Source organism: Lactuca sativa, chromosome 6, assembly GCF_002870075.4.
Source record: "Lactuca sativa cultivar Salinas chromosome 6, Lsat_Salinas_v11, whole genome shotgun sequence".
NCBI lineage: Eukaryota > Viridiplantae > Streptophyta > Magnoliopsida > Asterales > Asteraceae > Lactuca > Lactuca sativa.
Window position 1 is genome coordinate 1,434,385 of NC_056628.2, and position 16,667 is coordinate 1,451,051.

General features: G+C 36.5%; 1 protein-coding gene and 1 non-coding gene across 2 annotated transcripts; both read left to right on the forward strand.

Moving 5' to 3' along the window:
- Positions 1-233: 233 nt before the first annotated feature.
- On the forward strand, positions 234-340 carry LOC111888479 (small nucleolar RNA R71). The gene has a single exon (XR_002849230.2). It is a non-coding gene; the product is annotated as a small nucleolar RNA R71 (small nucleolar RNA).
- Positions 341-14,520: 14,180 nt separating this feature from the next.
- On the forward strand, positions 14,521-15,838 carry LOC111888474 (transcription factor bHLH148). Its single transcript, XM_023884647.3, has 2 exons — positions 14,521-14,678; positions 14,919-15,838. Exon 2 carries the CDS (start codon positions 15,006-15,008, stop codon positions 15,714-15,716), a length of 711 nt encoding a protein of 236 aa, XP_023740415.1. The 5' UTR covers positions 14,521-14,678; positions 14,919-15,005; the 3' UTR covers positions 15,717-15,838.
- Positions 15,839-16,667: the final 829 nt, after the last annotated feature.

Consider the following 16,667-nt stretch of genomic DNA (forward strand, 5'->3'; position numbering starts at 1 on the left):
TAGTTTTTAACATAGCCATGACCGCAGATAAGTCTTCAGTAGCTGCATAGGCAGCTCCCCTAGTGACATCATGCCTAGGGTTGTGGTATTCTCTAGAGTGTTTAGAGAATTCTTCAATCAATTCTTTGATCACCGGGGGTGGCTTCTTTGTGAGCGGTCCTTGCGAGTCTAGTAACTGCCTGGTTGTGACATTGACTCCATCATAGAAGATGGATACTTCTTGCTGGCTGTTGAGGTCATGGTGTGGGTAGTTTCTTAATAAGCTTTTGTATCTTTCCCAAGCTTCATATAGAGACTCTCCAGCTTGTTGTTCAAAGTTAGCAATGGCCTTCTTCAACTTGGCTATCTTGGAAGGTGGGCAGAAGTGATCAATGAATTCTTCTTTCATCTTGGCCCAAGTGGTGACTGATCCGGGGGGAAGTGATTTGAGCCAGTCTTTTGCAGCACCTTTGAATGTCACCGGAAGCATACGAAGTAGCTGAGTCTCGCAGGGCACATTTGGAACATTAAAGTAATCAGCTACATCATTGACTTCATCCAAGTGTTTGTAGGCATCTTCATGGTCTTTTCCATAAAAGGGTATTTCCTTAAGTAAAGCTAGGATATGACCCTTTAGCTCGAAGGTAGCAGTCGCAGGAATTGCGGGTTGCACAAGTCCCGGGCCAGTGTCGTCTCGCATCCTCTTCTTCCATTCTCCCATGGGGATTTCATCAATGTTAGCCATTGTGACAGCTAACTCTTCCTCGGATTCGGTTTCGTGCTCGTATGTCGGGTCTTCTTCTTCTTTGGTCTCGTACTCAATATCCTCCTTAGCCGGTTCGTCGATTACTAAGGAAGCGCTGGATGCTCCTGATTTGCTGCTCTTCTTTTTCCCAAAAACAGTCTTCAAATTGGACAAGGGTGATTTCTTTGGTGTACTAGAACTCTCCACGTCCTTTCCCTTGTTTCTTTTTAATGCGGTTTCGGGATCTTCAAACGGAGGTACCAGCGGGGTGTTTGATCCTCTGGTCATGAAAGTCCTGAAATAAACAGAATAAAAGCATAAAAAGAACAAAAAAAAATTGTACTAAAAAAATTCGAAAATTTAACTGCTGATTACGCTGCTACTCGCCGAGTAGGTGCGACTGCACTCGGCGAGTACCAGTGTATTTTTGAAAAAATTAGAAACTTACTATTAAAACTTAAACAGATATTAAAACCTAATTACTGACTACTAATCTGTAATAAAGTAACTTTATGCAAGTAAACTCACACAAAGGATCGAAAAAATTAGGAATTAGATTAATTATTTAGAACCGTTCCCCGGCAACGGCGCCAAAAACTTGATGTGTGTAAAATGCATTTGTTTTATCCCTACTTTTAATTAATAAATTTAGCACACAAAGGCAGTGAACCTGTCTTTTAGTGGTATAGATTAGTAAGTAAGGTGTCGAACTCAGGGAACGGAAAATTAAACTAATAACTAATTTTAACTAAACAACTAATAAAAGTAAAAGAGGTTTTCTTCTAGTTTTGCAAGACTAGAAACTTAGGCACACTAAATTAACTAAGCAACAGCTATTCACCAAGTTTGATAAAGATGTTTCTATTTAGGTTCAACCAATTCACTCCTATGGTTATTTGTATTTATGATAGATTAATTGCTATTGGTTACCAATTATAATGGTTAGGTTCATGTTCATTACTCCTAACCCTTAGACAATTAACTAATTTAAGCGGTGATCAAGTGTTTAAACTAATTAATTCCCTAGATTAATGATTTGGATTAAATAAGATTTGTAATGGTCAATTAAGTTATTAATTCAATTAACCTCTTGTTTGATGGTTTCTCAAACAAGCTCACACATTAATCTTCCTATTTTCTTATTAATCTTAGTTTCATAATCATTACTTCTAAGCATATGGTTTAGTATTCACATAGACATATGAGGTTAACAACTAAGAGATGTTCATGCAGCCTAATTGTCTTCCAATTAACAGCAAATAGTAGTGATTAATGCAAAAGGGTCTTTAACAAACTTAATTTAATAAATCACCAATAAACAATTAATCAAAATTAAGAATTAAACCATAGGAGTTCCTTGGTATTCCCCAAATAGAAACAAAAATGAAATTAGTTCATAGTTGCAGTAAAAACAAACATAGAAACAAATTCAACTAGATTAAACATCATCAAATCCTAAGCTTAAGTGGAATGATTAACCTAGTTGCTTCAATTCTTCAAAAGGTTGAAGATTAGGATTCCTCAGCGTCTTCTGGTGCTCTTAATCGCAGAAGGATCTTCAAAAATCGCCAAAAGGTGTCTTCTCCTCGGATAAAGGTTCGATTTTTATAGATATCTCAAAACAGGGGGTACTCGGCGAGTAACAGACCCAACTCGCCGAGTAGACTCGTTATTATCCGTCTTAGATCAGGAAACGTGGTTATCTTCTGGAATATTCAGCTGGACTCGCCGAGTAGACGCGTGTACTCGCCGAGTAGGCATACTTTTGTTCCTCAATCTTCACTCTTTGGTCTTCAGTTGCTTTCCCTTGCTCCCTTTTACTCCCAAGCATATCTTTTGGACTGAAAACAAAATTTAAACAATATTAAGTACCTTTTGTCCATATTATTCACATAATTAGTTAAAAATGAATAAAAATATATACTAAATAATTAACTAATTATGCACATATCAATGAGACGAAAGACGAATGTTGGTAGCTATGGACTTAGTACCTACACTGGTAGCTATGGATTTACTACTGTTAGATAAACGTTATTAGTATAAGAGTTGCATTATGTCAAATTTGTAAAAGATAAAATTATGATTATTTTATTGGTTTTAAAATTTGATCAAAATGTTTGTAGGAGTTAGAAAACTTGTCATCAAGTTTTGAAACTCAAATGTTTTTTTATGGAGTTACAAATCTTGTCATCAAGTTTGGAACTCAAAGGTTTTTCAAGAGTTACAAATCTTACCCTCAAGTTTTGAAAAATGAAAAGTCTCATTTATGGAACATTGAAAAGTTTTCAAAAGGTGCAACTCTTGGGTTCATAACTTCAAAATTAATTAAATTGTTTTTAATTTTGAATTTTTATAACCTTGATGCTTTGAATAGTTCAATTACACCTTATGGACTTTATTAAATTAATTAAAGTGTTTAATTAAAAGAGAATTAATAAATCCATAATCATATGGTTTAAAGTTAATTAAATTAAGAGTATAATTTATTAATAGATTAAACTGCATAGTATTTTAAAAGTGTAAAATACACCCTTATACTATATAAAATTATAAGTTTAATAATTATATATATATATATATATATATATATATATATATATATATATATATATATATATATATATATAAGACAGGTCAGTCTTACCGTTAGTAGGCCTCATTCATGAAGTCGGTCTATAAGGTGGGTATAAGGATACTGCCTATAAAATGGTGGTTTAATGGTTGTCCACTCTCATCCACCACTTCCTTGACTGGTGGAGGGTCGTTAGCCGAACGGGTAGGATATGACATTAATTCTAATTAAAAGTATAATGATAATTATAAAGTAACTAAATGTTTTATAAATTATCAATCTTAGTTAATTTAGGAAAAATGTGAAAATGATGTTATTCCATGAAATTGCACTTTGCACCTTGCCAAGTCGTTAATGGAGCTTGTGCGGTTAACCGTCACATTAAATTGGACTAACAAGGGTGGCAAAGGGTAGCTTGATGTTTGTCATAGATCAATGGAACATGTGTGGCTAACCGACACATTGATTAGGTGATAAATGACATCGAGAGTACCAAGTATATTTGCATGGTTATTCACACCTTGTTTGTGATCCTCGGTATCCCAGTCACAAACTTGAAGGGCATAATCGAAATTAAACATGCCATTGAAAAGCTCAATGAATATCAAAAGATCTAGGAGTTTCATTTAAAACCTAATTCATTTAAAATTTACGTTTTCATGGTGAAATTTGTAAATCGTCATTTACCTACCGACAAATAGTTTATAATTGGATTACGACATCCCTCTACCGAATTGTGAATTATTGTGTTGGGTCCTAGCCTTAATATTTCATTTAGGTGTTATATTGAGGACTTAAATCAACTAAACTTGAATTTCTCTCTAGTAGATGTCTAGTTCTAATAACTATGGTCTTCCCGAATCTTATGGAAAAGGCTTTCCTCATGAAGATGATGTTCCCAGAAATCATACTTCACTTCCTCCACCTCCTCCAATAGTTCTCCCTAACCCACATGTTCGAAAAATTGAAAAGTTCAAGGTCACTCAAACCCTATTGGCAAGCAAACACCAAGATGGAAGGTCTGTATATGCACATTTCTTGGAGATGAAGTCATACATTGACAAGCTGGGAATGTTAGGAGTCATTGTGTCGAGGAAGTTAGCTGTTGACTTGGTTCTTTAGTCACTTCCTGAGTCGTATAGTCAGTTTATTAAAGACTACCATATGACAGACTGCGACATGACCCTTATTGATCTTACATATTTGCTAATTGATGCTAAATCAGAAATGATTTGGCGAACTGGTCAAGCAAATTTGATTGGAAGATCTACCTCCCAACCTTTCATGGATATTGATAATGGAAACATTGGAAGTCCAGAAAAGTCTTCTCTTCCTAATTGAAAGGGATCGGCCATGGTTAAACCATTTGACCTAATGGTAAAGAAAAAGGCTAAGTCTGAGATTGTCTCGTGTACCATTCCAAAAGAATTTGTTTGTTTCTACTGCCAAGAGAATGGGCATTGGTTGCGAAGCTGCCGTATCTACCTGAAGGATCATAAGGATGGTAAAGTTAGAGTGTATGACTCTACTTCAGGTAAGTCCACAATCTAAATCTATTAAGTTCCTATTTGTAGATTCTTAATACATGATGTAATGTAATTACATTTTGATGTTTTGTAGGATCAAAGAAAATAAAGGAAGCTTAAAGAAAGAGCAGGTTGAGTCTGATCGCGAAGAGATGGATTTTGATCGCATGATTCGTTGATCAGAATTGTGAGTTGCTACTTAAGAGTTATGATAGATTGCTTAGAAATATGTAGCAACATAGTTTTCATATGTACTTGCATTGTAAGGAAAAGTTTTCCATGTTTTATAAATAAATAAAATTTTGATTTTGTCTTATATTTATATCTCCTTGCAATGGTATTTGTGAAAATTGATGTTTGTATATTTTTGTGGTTAGCAATGTTGAAAATGGATTTGATTCTTTCGTTGGTGGTAGTGTCGAGAATTTACCAAATAAGGAAAGATTCTCATCACCTAAGTTTCAATTGGACAGAAACTTGGACTCATGCAACTTGTATTGTATGATAAATGAGAAGCTTCATTTTTGGAAAATTAAGACTAATTCCTTTTCACATGTATATGTGAGTCAAGTGAAGGACTAGGGGATCAGGTGCAATTGGTTGTGTACTGGATTAGGTCCACCACTATGAACGATAAAACTATTCATCATGATTTACTAAAAGCTTAGTGAATATGATTATGCTTACAAGATTAAGTATAATTATGAATCATTGAAAAAGTTTCAATGTATAGCAGAACGAATAAGAAGAATCAATTAGGTAGAAAGATAAAAGTTTCTCCAATTAGAAAGGAAACGAGAGTACTTTAGTATCATGTTTTATGATTACCTTAATGATTATGAAAACCATATCACAATTTTATCCTCTAAGGATACCTTAGTGCACTTGTATGGCTAAGAAGAGGAATCGAGAATTGTTGAAATGGTTAAATCAATTAAGGTGAGTCATAATTCGTTCCAAAATCGAGTCTTAGAGTTATTCTCCGAGATTGTGCATTGAGTGACATATCTTAAGTAGGTTTATAATACATCATAAAATGTGGAGTAGAAAATTTTTCTTACTCATGCACATTTGAGATTTGTAGTTGTTATGTCTTGGATAAGACAAAGACCAACTGAGAGAAATTATATGAAGTGTCATTCTTGATAAGAAACCGCACTAACTCTTAAATATTTGTTTGTCAAGGAATAGTTCTTGACAGAGAATCTTAGGTGTCAAGAGGTCAGTGGGAGTCTCAAAGATCTTGAAAAGCTTCAAGAACTAATCAAGAATAAAACCTATTGTTTATCGCTAGCATACGACTTGAGGTTTGTTAGCTATCGTGTTGACTTATTCTTGTTTTTGTGCTAATTCCAATCAAAGTTGATTATGCATGTGAGTTCTATGAGTTCTTAATTTTTTGCATAAGGAAAAGCACCTTGATCGGTGAAAGTTCATTGCTCAGTAAGGGTGATCTGCTGAACAACTTGGAAGACATGGTAAGCCCTTGTGTTGCCAAGTGGCAAGAAATTAAGATTGAACAAGTTCAGTCCATATGAGTTTGAATTTGTCATGGATCTTGTCTTATGATAATGTTTGGAAATGACAGATTCACATAGACACGAACACATACACCACAAAATCTAAGTGTCATAAGGTTTCTCTCCAATTCATGAAAATGATTGTAAGGAAACGCTTTTACAAGTAGATTTTACGAAGATAGTAGTTGTGTTAATTGTGTTCTCAAATTCGATTATGATTACGGCATCCCTCTTCATAGATCGAATTGTGAGAAATGGAAAATATTTTGAACATTCGGGACTTACTTTCGTAAGTTCTGAAATAGTTTAGACACACATATGACCTTTCTTATTAAAGGTGTATGGGCTTAGATAAAGGATTATCGAAGCATCTCGTATCAGAAATCTGAACTTTTGTAAGAAATTCAATAAGTATTGATTTCTAGAAGTCCAGCTGATTTCTGAGTACATGTCAAAGCTAATGGGAGCATAAGTGTTATACTCGTAAGAATATAATTATCATGATAGTGGGAGCATGATTATTATGTGAAGTGTTGCAAGTTAGTAATATTGGTTATAGGAAACAAAGGTTACAAATTTGAAAAGTTGTTTCGCTGTAGTAAGGGAGAGAATACTTATACTTCATTTCGAAGGTAAAAGTTTAGATTGAAGTATTAATCAAACTTATTCAAGGATATATATGAATACCATGTTGAAATATTTCAACATTGGAAATTTTATATATGGAAATATTATAGCAAAAGACTGGTAAAGTATCATGTCTTTATGTAAGACATTATGAATCATGTCCTATATGCTTCAGATACAGGATCGATTACATATGCTATAATATTCACATGTTCTAATTTTCCAAATGCCTAGGACATTAAGAGGGAAAAAGGAATGGAACCGGATATAACTAAAGTCGTTAAACAATTGTCAAGGACAATCTAAGGTTCTCTAAGGATTGGTTGCTTAAGGACAGTTGGACGTATAGTAATGAATGGACCATATTGACATTATTATGAATAGACATGATTCTATTTATAATGAGTTGTAATATGGCATATATGGAAATGTTTCCATAATGGGAGATGGATATTAAGAATCTATTTATGCAAGTAGGATGTTTAACGGAATGTACTTTGAATTTGAGACTTCGATTCCTTGGAATTGTCTTGTTATCAATCTCCAAAGGAATAATTTGTAATTTCATTGGCAAAATCTCTGTGACTTTTGTACCTCGACATTACAAAAGGATCATTGCATGATAGTGGCAAGAATTAGGTGTTCTTACACTAAGGATTTGGCATTATGAAATGAGTATCATTGAAATGTTTTCAATTGATCTATTTTACAAACTGAGGACCATAGGTAAACATAGTGTGCATGCTTGGATCAAGGGATAACTATTGTTTTAATTCAAGTATTAAGTTGATTAATCGAAACATTATACAATGAATAATGTATAATCAATATGGTGATTAAATAAAAGGTGTTTTATTTATATTCAAAAGTTTTTTGACCATATTGGATTTGATTATTCTTGTGTTTTACTTCGCATGTTTTGACTTCCCGAATAATAAGATTATTCAAACTGTCCACAGTCAATCATACTTTGGAAGTAGGTATTGAGGCAAGACTGACATGAATCTGACTGTAGATTGTCTAAAGTGTTTAGACATAGCTAAGTTTTGTATAGTGTGCGTGAGTACTCCTAAAAGATTTGGGTATTAGATTAAACCTATTCATCTGAATCACTTCATAGATTTTATCATGAGTCATTAGTGAGACGATAATATCTTATATTCTTGAAACGGTGACATATAATTTCACTCTACAAGTCGGTTGCACATTGATGATATGTAAACACACCAGTAACTTGGTGTTACAAAACATATTATTGTGTGTGATTTGATGAGTAAATAGAGCAAGAAAATGAGTCCAAGTTTATCTGTTCCTTTTACCCTTAGAGGGATAAAAGCGATATATGTGGGCCCCTCGATGATTTAGTGATGACAACCCTAAACGCTTGGCCAAATCTGGACTGATTTGATTTGTTCAATTAGTCAGTTGTCATAAATCGGAAATCGACAAACAACACATGGACAAAGAGAGTAATTATAATCCATGTCTCATGTCCATATGATATCTAGAATGGAGGAATATATGATCCATTATCTAATGAACGTGTCATTGACTATGTCAAAGTTCAACAACGGCTTTTAAAAGCTACGATTGCTAGTTGGATTTTTAGAGTCGTACTTGTAATAATAGTTATTAGACTTATCCAAGTGGTAGACTTTTGGATTAGGTGTCTAAGACCATAACTATAATCGGTATGTACTTGACCCGAGAGTAGCATGGTCCATTTCGGGTTGTATATCAATAGGACAATTTGATAGGATGGATATTTGAGTAAGAGGTTATTTATGATTTATTAATATATTATAAGTATAATATATTAATTGAGGAATCATATTATTTGACTAGTATTGATCAAGAATTGATTTGGAATTAATTTAGTGAGCAAAAGAGACTAATTAAATTAACGAGGGTTGATTAATGAACAATTTTTCTCTTTCTCAGGAAGGGCAGATATAATATTTTTAGTTCAAATAGTAAATCAATGATACATATATAGTTTGGGCTAATGATCCATAGTGATTAGTAATGGACTAATTTCATGTAAGACGCCATGAAGAGTTAGTCCAACGGGCTTATCATATGGATTATTGTATTAAGGTCCAAGGAAGTGGATTAGGGTTTAACTCTTGGAATTCTACATTATATATGTACCCCACTAAGGCAAAAAATCAGGTGAATGTGTTCTCGGAGAAGCATAGCCAATTTTTGGTGTGTCCAAACTTCTCTCTCAAGTCCTCCATTTGTTTATGGTGTGTTGTGAACCATTTGAGACATCACACTTGGGGTGATAAGTTCTTAAAGTCCAACATTCAACAAGCTACAACAAGAGGTAATCTTCTAATTTACCTTTATGATTCATATGCCAAATTGTATGCTAGTTGTAGGCTTCATGCTATGGAAATTTTTATTGCATTTATAACTAGAGAAAACTTAGATCCAAAGCATTTAGGGTTGTATGTGCACCATAGGATGTTGTAGTACATAAAACCCATCACGAACCCTCAGTGGGGGAGAACCGGGTAATCTGTGGAGGATCAGCAATTTGTTTGAGTTGTGGTTCAAAAGAATGGGTAATGGGGATCTGCGGTCTGAGTATATGAGGCTTGGGTCTTGTGGTAGTCAAGGTAAGGTACAGAGCGAGATGATGCATGTTGTATGTGCCCAGGTGAGATTGAGTGTCTTCATGACAGGTAGCCGTTGTATAGGGGTCTTATTGTGGTTAGTGTTCCTTCGGGCTTGCCAATGTTCGAGTTTCAAGGCAGTTGGGTCGTTGAGGTCATGTTTCAATTGCTGAGTTATTGATAGTTTAACGTATGAATTGTTATCTGTACTCCAGGAAGGGCAGCAGTTGATTTTTCAATCAACTTTAGAGTCGGTATGAGTAGTTTCGCATGAGTTTTGATCAGTAGAAGGTGGGGTTTTAGATTGTCATCAACGCGTTCTCAATCATTGATGATTCCTCCATGCTTCAAATTATGAGTTGGAGTACTTCAAGGTTTTGAGTTGTGTAAGTGGAAGATCAGGGGTCGTGACAAGCTATCATGAGATTATGTGACGGTGTATCGAGGTATTTGAGTGTGATGCCCTAAATTGTTGGATTATTATGAGAATTGGGTTTGTCAGACGGAAATTGGAGCATCAAGCGACTATATTTCTAGTTATGAAACCATCAGTTAAATGTCATCAAGAGTAGTGAAGCTTAATCTGGGTAGGTGTACGCACCTATCTATGATGGGTCGCGGAGCATGAGTTTGGTGAACTCAGTATGGTGATGGCTTGATGATAAGATTGTTGGGTGATAAGAGAGTGGATGGATCCAGGTGGGAGTAATCACTTAAGACTGTCAGGGGAAAACCGTGCAGTGAGCCTACGACGAGTGAGAGAGTGTTGTAAGACTGTGAGGAGTCATAGCATTCACTAGTCAGTGAGACAGTGTTGTAAGACTGCGGGAAGTCGTCGCACTCATTAGTCAATGAGAGAGTGTTGTAAGCCTGCGGGGAGCCGTAGCACTCATTAGTCAGTGGGAGAGTGTTGTAAGACTGCGGGGAGCTGTAGCACTCATTAGTTAGTGAGAGAAGTGTTGTAAGTCTGCGGGGAGCCGTAACACTTATTAGTCAGTGAGAAAGTGATGTAAGACTACGGGGAGTCGTAGCACTCATTAGTCAGTGAGAGAGTGTTGTAAGACTGCGGGGAGCCGTAGCATTCACTAGTCAGAGTGTGATGCAGAGTGGTTCTTAGGCGTAGGTAGCCTTGCCAATTGAGTCTTTGGGAACCTGGTGGCCGGACCAGAGTCTCAGCGATTATCGGGAACCGTTATGTCCTGAGTTAGGGAGGGTTTGTCGCAAATTGGATGGATCAAGGTGTAATGCATGCATAGATTCGTGTAACATGGGTCATGAGTTGAGTATCAGCTTAGATAATAGTGGTTCCAGCTTTGTTGTCGGAGCAAACTCGTGTGTTTGAGTTTGGATCTATCTGTGTAGAGGATAGACTGGTTGAGATTCCGAATTTTCAGATGGGTTACATTCTGAGTGGTTATGATTTCAATCTGATGTTTGAGACCTGGGTGGGTCGGTTCAATTGGATTGAGGAGGACCACGACACACATGGGATCAATAAGCAATAGACAATGGAGGTTGGAGATGATGTGAGTCTGCAAATCGGTTGCAATATTCGCTTCGGCTAAATCGAACTTGGTGATTACGTATACAATGTGATTGGTTGAGATAACTCAGTTGGATTGAACGACTGTGGAGTCATATTGTCGGATGTGCTCGGTTGGCATTGACAGTCTAACTGTTGGGTCGAGAGTCGATCCTGCATTTGGATCTGGTGTTCAACATTGAAAGGTAGTTGGAGTTATATTTCGGATATCAAGGGATAGTTCCGTTCGAGCATGGTCATTCAGTTCGAGGCCGAAGCTAAATCGTCCTGGGATTGATAGTGGGATGGTACAGTCTAGCGAGAGGTCATACCTAATGTAGGACTTCTGTCCCATGTGGATCGGCACGTTTTCATTTAGTGTTTGAGGGCAGAGCGAATGGACGATTCAGAAACTCGAGGACATGTTACACACATGTGTTATGGACTTCGGCGGGAGTTGCGATTCCAACCTGCCCTTGGCTAATTTTTTATACAACAATAGCCATCATTCCCGTATTGGAATGCCTTGCTTTGAGCTTTTTATACGGAAGAAGGTACCAGACTCCCATCTGTTGAGGGAGGTCGGGCAGAGAGTGATGGGGAGCACTAAGATAGTGCTCAAGACAACAGAGTAAATCCAGCAATTTAGAAAAGGTTGCTGACAGCCTACAGTCGTCAGAAGAGTTATGCAGATCAGAGACGTTCCAAGATAGAGTTTCAGGTTGGCGACTTTGTTCTCATGAATGTATCCCCATGGTCAAGGGTGATCCGATTCAGGAAGCGGGGCAAGCTGGGCCCTCGATTCATTGTTCCTTTCAGGGTGATTGCCCGGGTGGGCAAGGTAGCATATCGAATAGAGCGGCCTGAGGAGTTGAGCAATATTTATAACACCTTCCACGTATCCTATTTAAGGAAGTGTGTAGCCGACGAGATGGCAGTGGTTCCTTTATAGGACATTCAGGTTGATGATCGCCTGGAATATATTGAGAGGTCGATCGTGATTTTGGCTAAGAAAGTAAACACCTTGAGAAACAAGGAGGTGCACCTGATTAAGGTGCAGTGGCAGCACCACAGAGGTTCAGAGTGGACTTAGGATCTGGGGTCTGAGGTGCATGAGCAGTACCCAGAGTTGTTTCCAAAGAATGACTTCGAGGGTGAAGTCTTATCTCAGTAGGGGAGAATTGTAACACCCCGATTTCCCATGTGTGATAGTCGAGGGTTTCATGCATATTATAGGACCTACTCGATGAGTTGGCTGCTCCAACTCATCGTGTGGGAGAGATCAGCCCGCATGGATTTTTGAAGCAAACTCGACAAGCTAGAGGGGCCAACTCTACGAGTTGAGTCTGTTTAGTGAAAACCCTAATTTTCGGGTCTTGCACCCTATTTTAAGAACTTATAACCCATTGTAGCCTCCCTCATCGTCATTTCAACCAGAGAAAACCCTAGATCAAGCTTGGTATCCTCTTGAGTGTGTTTGAGAGCTTAAAAGGTGACTTTTGAGGAGTTTTGAAAGGAGACTTGAAGATTGAGAAGCTTGGATCAAGAAGAAGGATGTAGATCCATCACCTCCTATGTATTGGTGATCGAACTGAGGTATAAAGTTAATAACTTGACTTCTTTATACTTAGATCTTCTATTGGGACTGTTTATGGCCATTTTTGGGACATATTGAGTCATTCTCGGGTTTGAGCTTGTCACAAAGACATGGTTTTAGATCTGGACTCCTCTAGGCTCCTATAGTCATAAAGTCATCAACTTTATCAAGACTTGGCTCTTCTCTATGCCCTGAACCCCTTCTCGAGCTTAGTCTTGGGTGTTTTAGCCTTGTGAGGCCTTGTATGCACGTAAAGTTAGCAACTTTAAGTGATAACTTCATCCTAGGAGGTTGGATCTGAATTTTGGAGCATTGGAATCGACTGGAATGAGCTTAATGTGTAATGGCTGAAAAACTCGACGAGGTGGGCATCTAACTCGACGAGTTGAGTCGGGTTTTCGTGTTTTTGGATTCAGAGTGAACTCGAGGAGTTAGAGGGCAACTCGACGAGTGGTTAGGGTTTTCCCCGATCTTCTAGACACAACATGGACTCTACGAGTTGGCCAGCAACTCGGCGAGTTGACTCGAGTTTTCGCGATTTATTGAGTTCAGAAGGAACTCGATGAGTCTATGAGCTCAAATCGACGAGTTGACTATTGTCATTCGTTGACTTTAGGGTTTTGGTCTAGTTGTGGACTTTGGAGGCCATGGATGGGTAAAATAGTCTTTTCCCTTTTTCTGAGGTTATTAGAGAGACTTAGCCAACATTTTGAGGATGTTGGTATTTGATTTTAATCAGAGATATATGTAATATATGTTGATATTTGATTGGATACCCTGTGTGTCTCACCACGTTTTTTTCACACCTGACACACTCAAACTATATGCATAACAGGTAATAGAGTTAAAGTTGTTGGAACTTGATTAGGATGCCGAGTGATTACGAGACAACTTACAATAGTGTTCATGACCGTTAGGTCTTTACGGTGTAACATATTTCGTGTATTGATTATGACATCCTTAGGGTTTTGTGATTTGAAACATCTTTTAGTCAAGATATTTCAATAAAACAAGACAGTTTCTGCAAAAAGTTTTTTTAAACTGGGATTTTCCAAAAACAAAGATATTATGATTTTTAAAGCGTAATTTTTTTTTTGGTTTTGGAAAATAAGGGATGTCAGAAGTTTGCTCCTACATACTTACATATTTTCCTTCATCATTCATCTCCCCATTAGATTTGCGCTAAAGGTAATTTGCTTATCAATTTTGATTCGTTACCCTTTGTATTCGAGTATTGATTTGGAGGTATCCAACCATACATACAACCTTCCACTTAATCAACCTTCCAGTAATGAAACTAAATAGGCTTTTTAAAACACTACACATCCTAGCCTGTAAAGTTTTCTACTATAACTTGATGGCATGACCATGTAGCTTAATCTCTGTCTAATTCCTACAACTTTAAGAATCATATTTGTTGTTATAAATTGGTGAACAAAAATAACCCCAAAAGAATATAACATAAATTGAAACCTTCTAAATCTACGTCTCAAATCTTACTAACCATATTAACTATAAAAAGTTTGTGACAAATTCCAATTTTCAAATATGATCGTCGTTTAGCAACCTAATGCGAAATAATACTTGATTTATTAATAATTTTCAAACAATGTCATGAAAAAACCTTGTATTCGATTTTATATAATATTATTTGTATAAAGACGATGGTCGTTTAGGCAACCTAATGCGAAATGGGGTCCATGTTACCACTACCAAAATATAAAAAACAAAAATGAGGGCCCCAAAACGTAGAGCAACGAACGTGGGAGGGGTGGAACTGAAAGTTTACATATGGGATTTTAAAGAACTGGCCAAGGCGTGCTTCCATGTGATTCCTACTCCCCTTCCTCTTCCTTTAAATCCTACCACCCCCTCCCCTCTCTGTATCTTTCTTCCAATTATACGTCTGCAAATTCATAATCCATTCATTTCAATACTCCAATTGCTCTCAGACAACTTCTTAAAGGTAATAATTCTTGATAACTCGATTTTAATCATTGACTGTTGATTGTGTTTATCAGTTTAATCGTAGTTTATGTTTGATTTTTTGATTATGAACTTTGAAGGATCTTAGATTGAGCTTTAAAAAAAAAAAAATCTGATGGAATCTGTTTATTTATTTCCGGTGCGAATCTGTATGTTCGTTGTTGATTCGAATGGCTTATTCTTGTTTTCTGACATGATTTAGTTTGAATCTAATCTACAGGAAGTGATTGTGGTCAGCGGAGGTTAAATTCTGTTTGTGCTATAATTGATCCAAATTAAGAACAATTGAAAAACGGTTTTTCTGTTTATGGCGTCGTCAACGTTGATTCCGAATCCGGTAACGAACAACACAGACAGAGCACGTGATTCATCGAAAAGGAGAAAGAGAAAGAAAATCCAAAGGCAATCTACTGTTAATGGTAGAGATCAGATCAGTCAGAACTTGAATTCCTGTAACAATCATATTACGCCATGGAAATCGGAAGTTCAACAGCAAGTTTACAGCTCGAAACTCCTTCAAGCTCTCCGTCAAGTCCGACAGACCTCCGGTATCGGTACCGGCGCTTCTCCTACTAAATCTCCCGGCCGCGGACGCGCCGTCCGTGAGGCCGCTGACCGAGTCCTTGCCGTCACGGCAAAAGGCCGTACACGATGGAGCCGTGCGATTCTCACAAATAAACTCAAACTTAAATTCATGAAGAGTAACAGAAGACAGAGAGGAATGGTTGCGACGGCGACCGGCAATAGCCGGTTAAAGAAACCGAGAGTGAGTATATTGAGGTTGAAAACAAAGAACTTGCCGGCCGTTCAACGGAAAATGCGTGTTCTCGGAGGCTTAGTTCCCGGTTGCCGGAAACAATCGTTGCCGGTTGTATTAGAAGAAGCGACTGATTATATCCCAGCTCTTGAGATGCAGGTTAGAGCCATGGCTGCTCTCGTTAACCTTCTCTCCGGTGGATCCAGTTCTACACCCGTCTCCGGCGCCGATAGTTTTAGCCGGCCACCACCCAACTTATGATAGCGATACCCTCTCAGTCTTTCTATTTTCCTATTTTGTTTTTTTTTTCCTTTCTCTTTTTTACTGTCACTGTTAAAATACATTCTCTTCTTTTATTTGTTATTTTCTTGTTACCCTTTTTACTTTTTTGATCAGTATATACGATATTCATCATACTCATTTACACCAGTCAAAAAATTTGATAAAAAAGTAACAGTTTCAAGATATTCCAATCATTTTTTTTTGTAAAATTTGATATTTAAGTTTTGTTTGACTAACTGAAAAGTAATTTTAAACTTATAAATTAACAAATAAAAAATAGCATTTAATAAAAATTAACTGACAAACTAGATATAACGTATCAAATACAGCTTTAACCTAATAATTTAAGTATCAACAATTACTTAATAAAGAGGTTTTAGTGGTCATTATGTATAATAAAAGGTCAAAATTCATTTTCATAGTTGATACAAAAAGAATTATCATTTATTTTTTGTATAATTCTTTACAGTTAAATAGGAAATAAATCATAAATTCCAAACATGTATTAATTGATGTTAATTATTAGAGAATGTATTAATTGATGTTAATTATAATTGAATTGTTAGTGAGATTGTTTTGTTTTGTTCATTGGAAGGTAGTTGGGGTTCTTTTAGTAAAAAAAGAGATAGTGCAAGCATTTATTTATCTTCTGTGAATCCAATATAGTCAGAGATATGGGTAGTGGTATTCATGGTCCTTTTATTGCCATGTGCATCTTTTCTTTCTTTCTTTCTTGTTTGCATCTTTTCATTGTATATTAGGATACTCATATTTTCAACTTTTCATAGCTAATATTATCGTTATTCGTTTTTCCAAATACAATATGGTTACATGACAAATAATCAGCCATTCCACCACATCACATTATTGTCACATATATGAGTCTCTAGATGTGTTTTTATATTTATGATAACATTAAATTACTAGTAT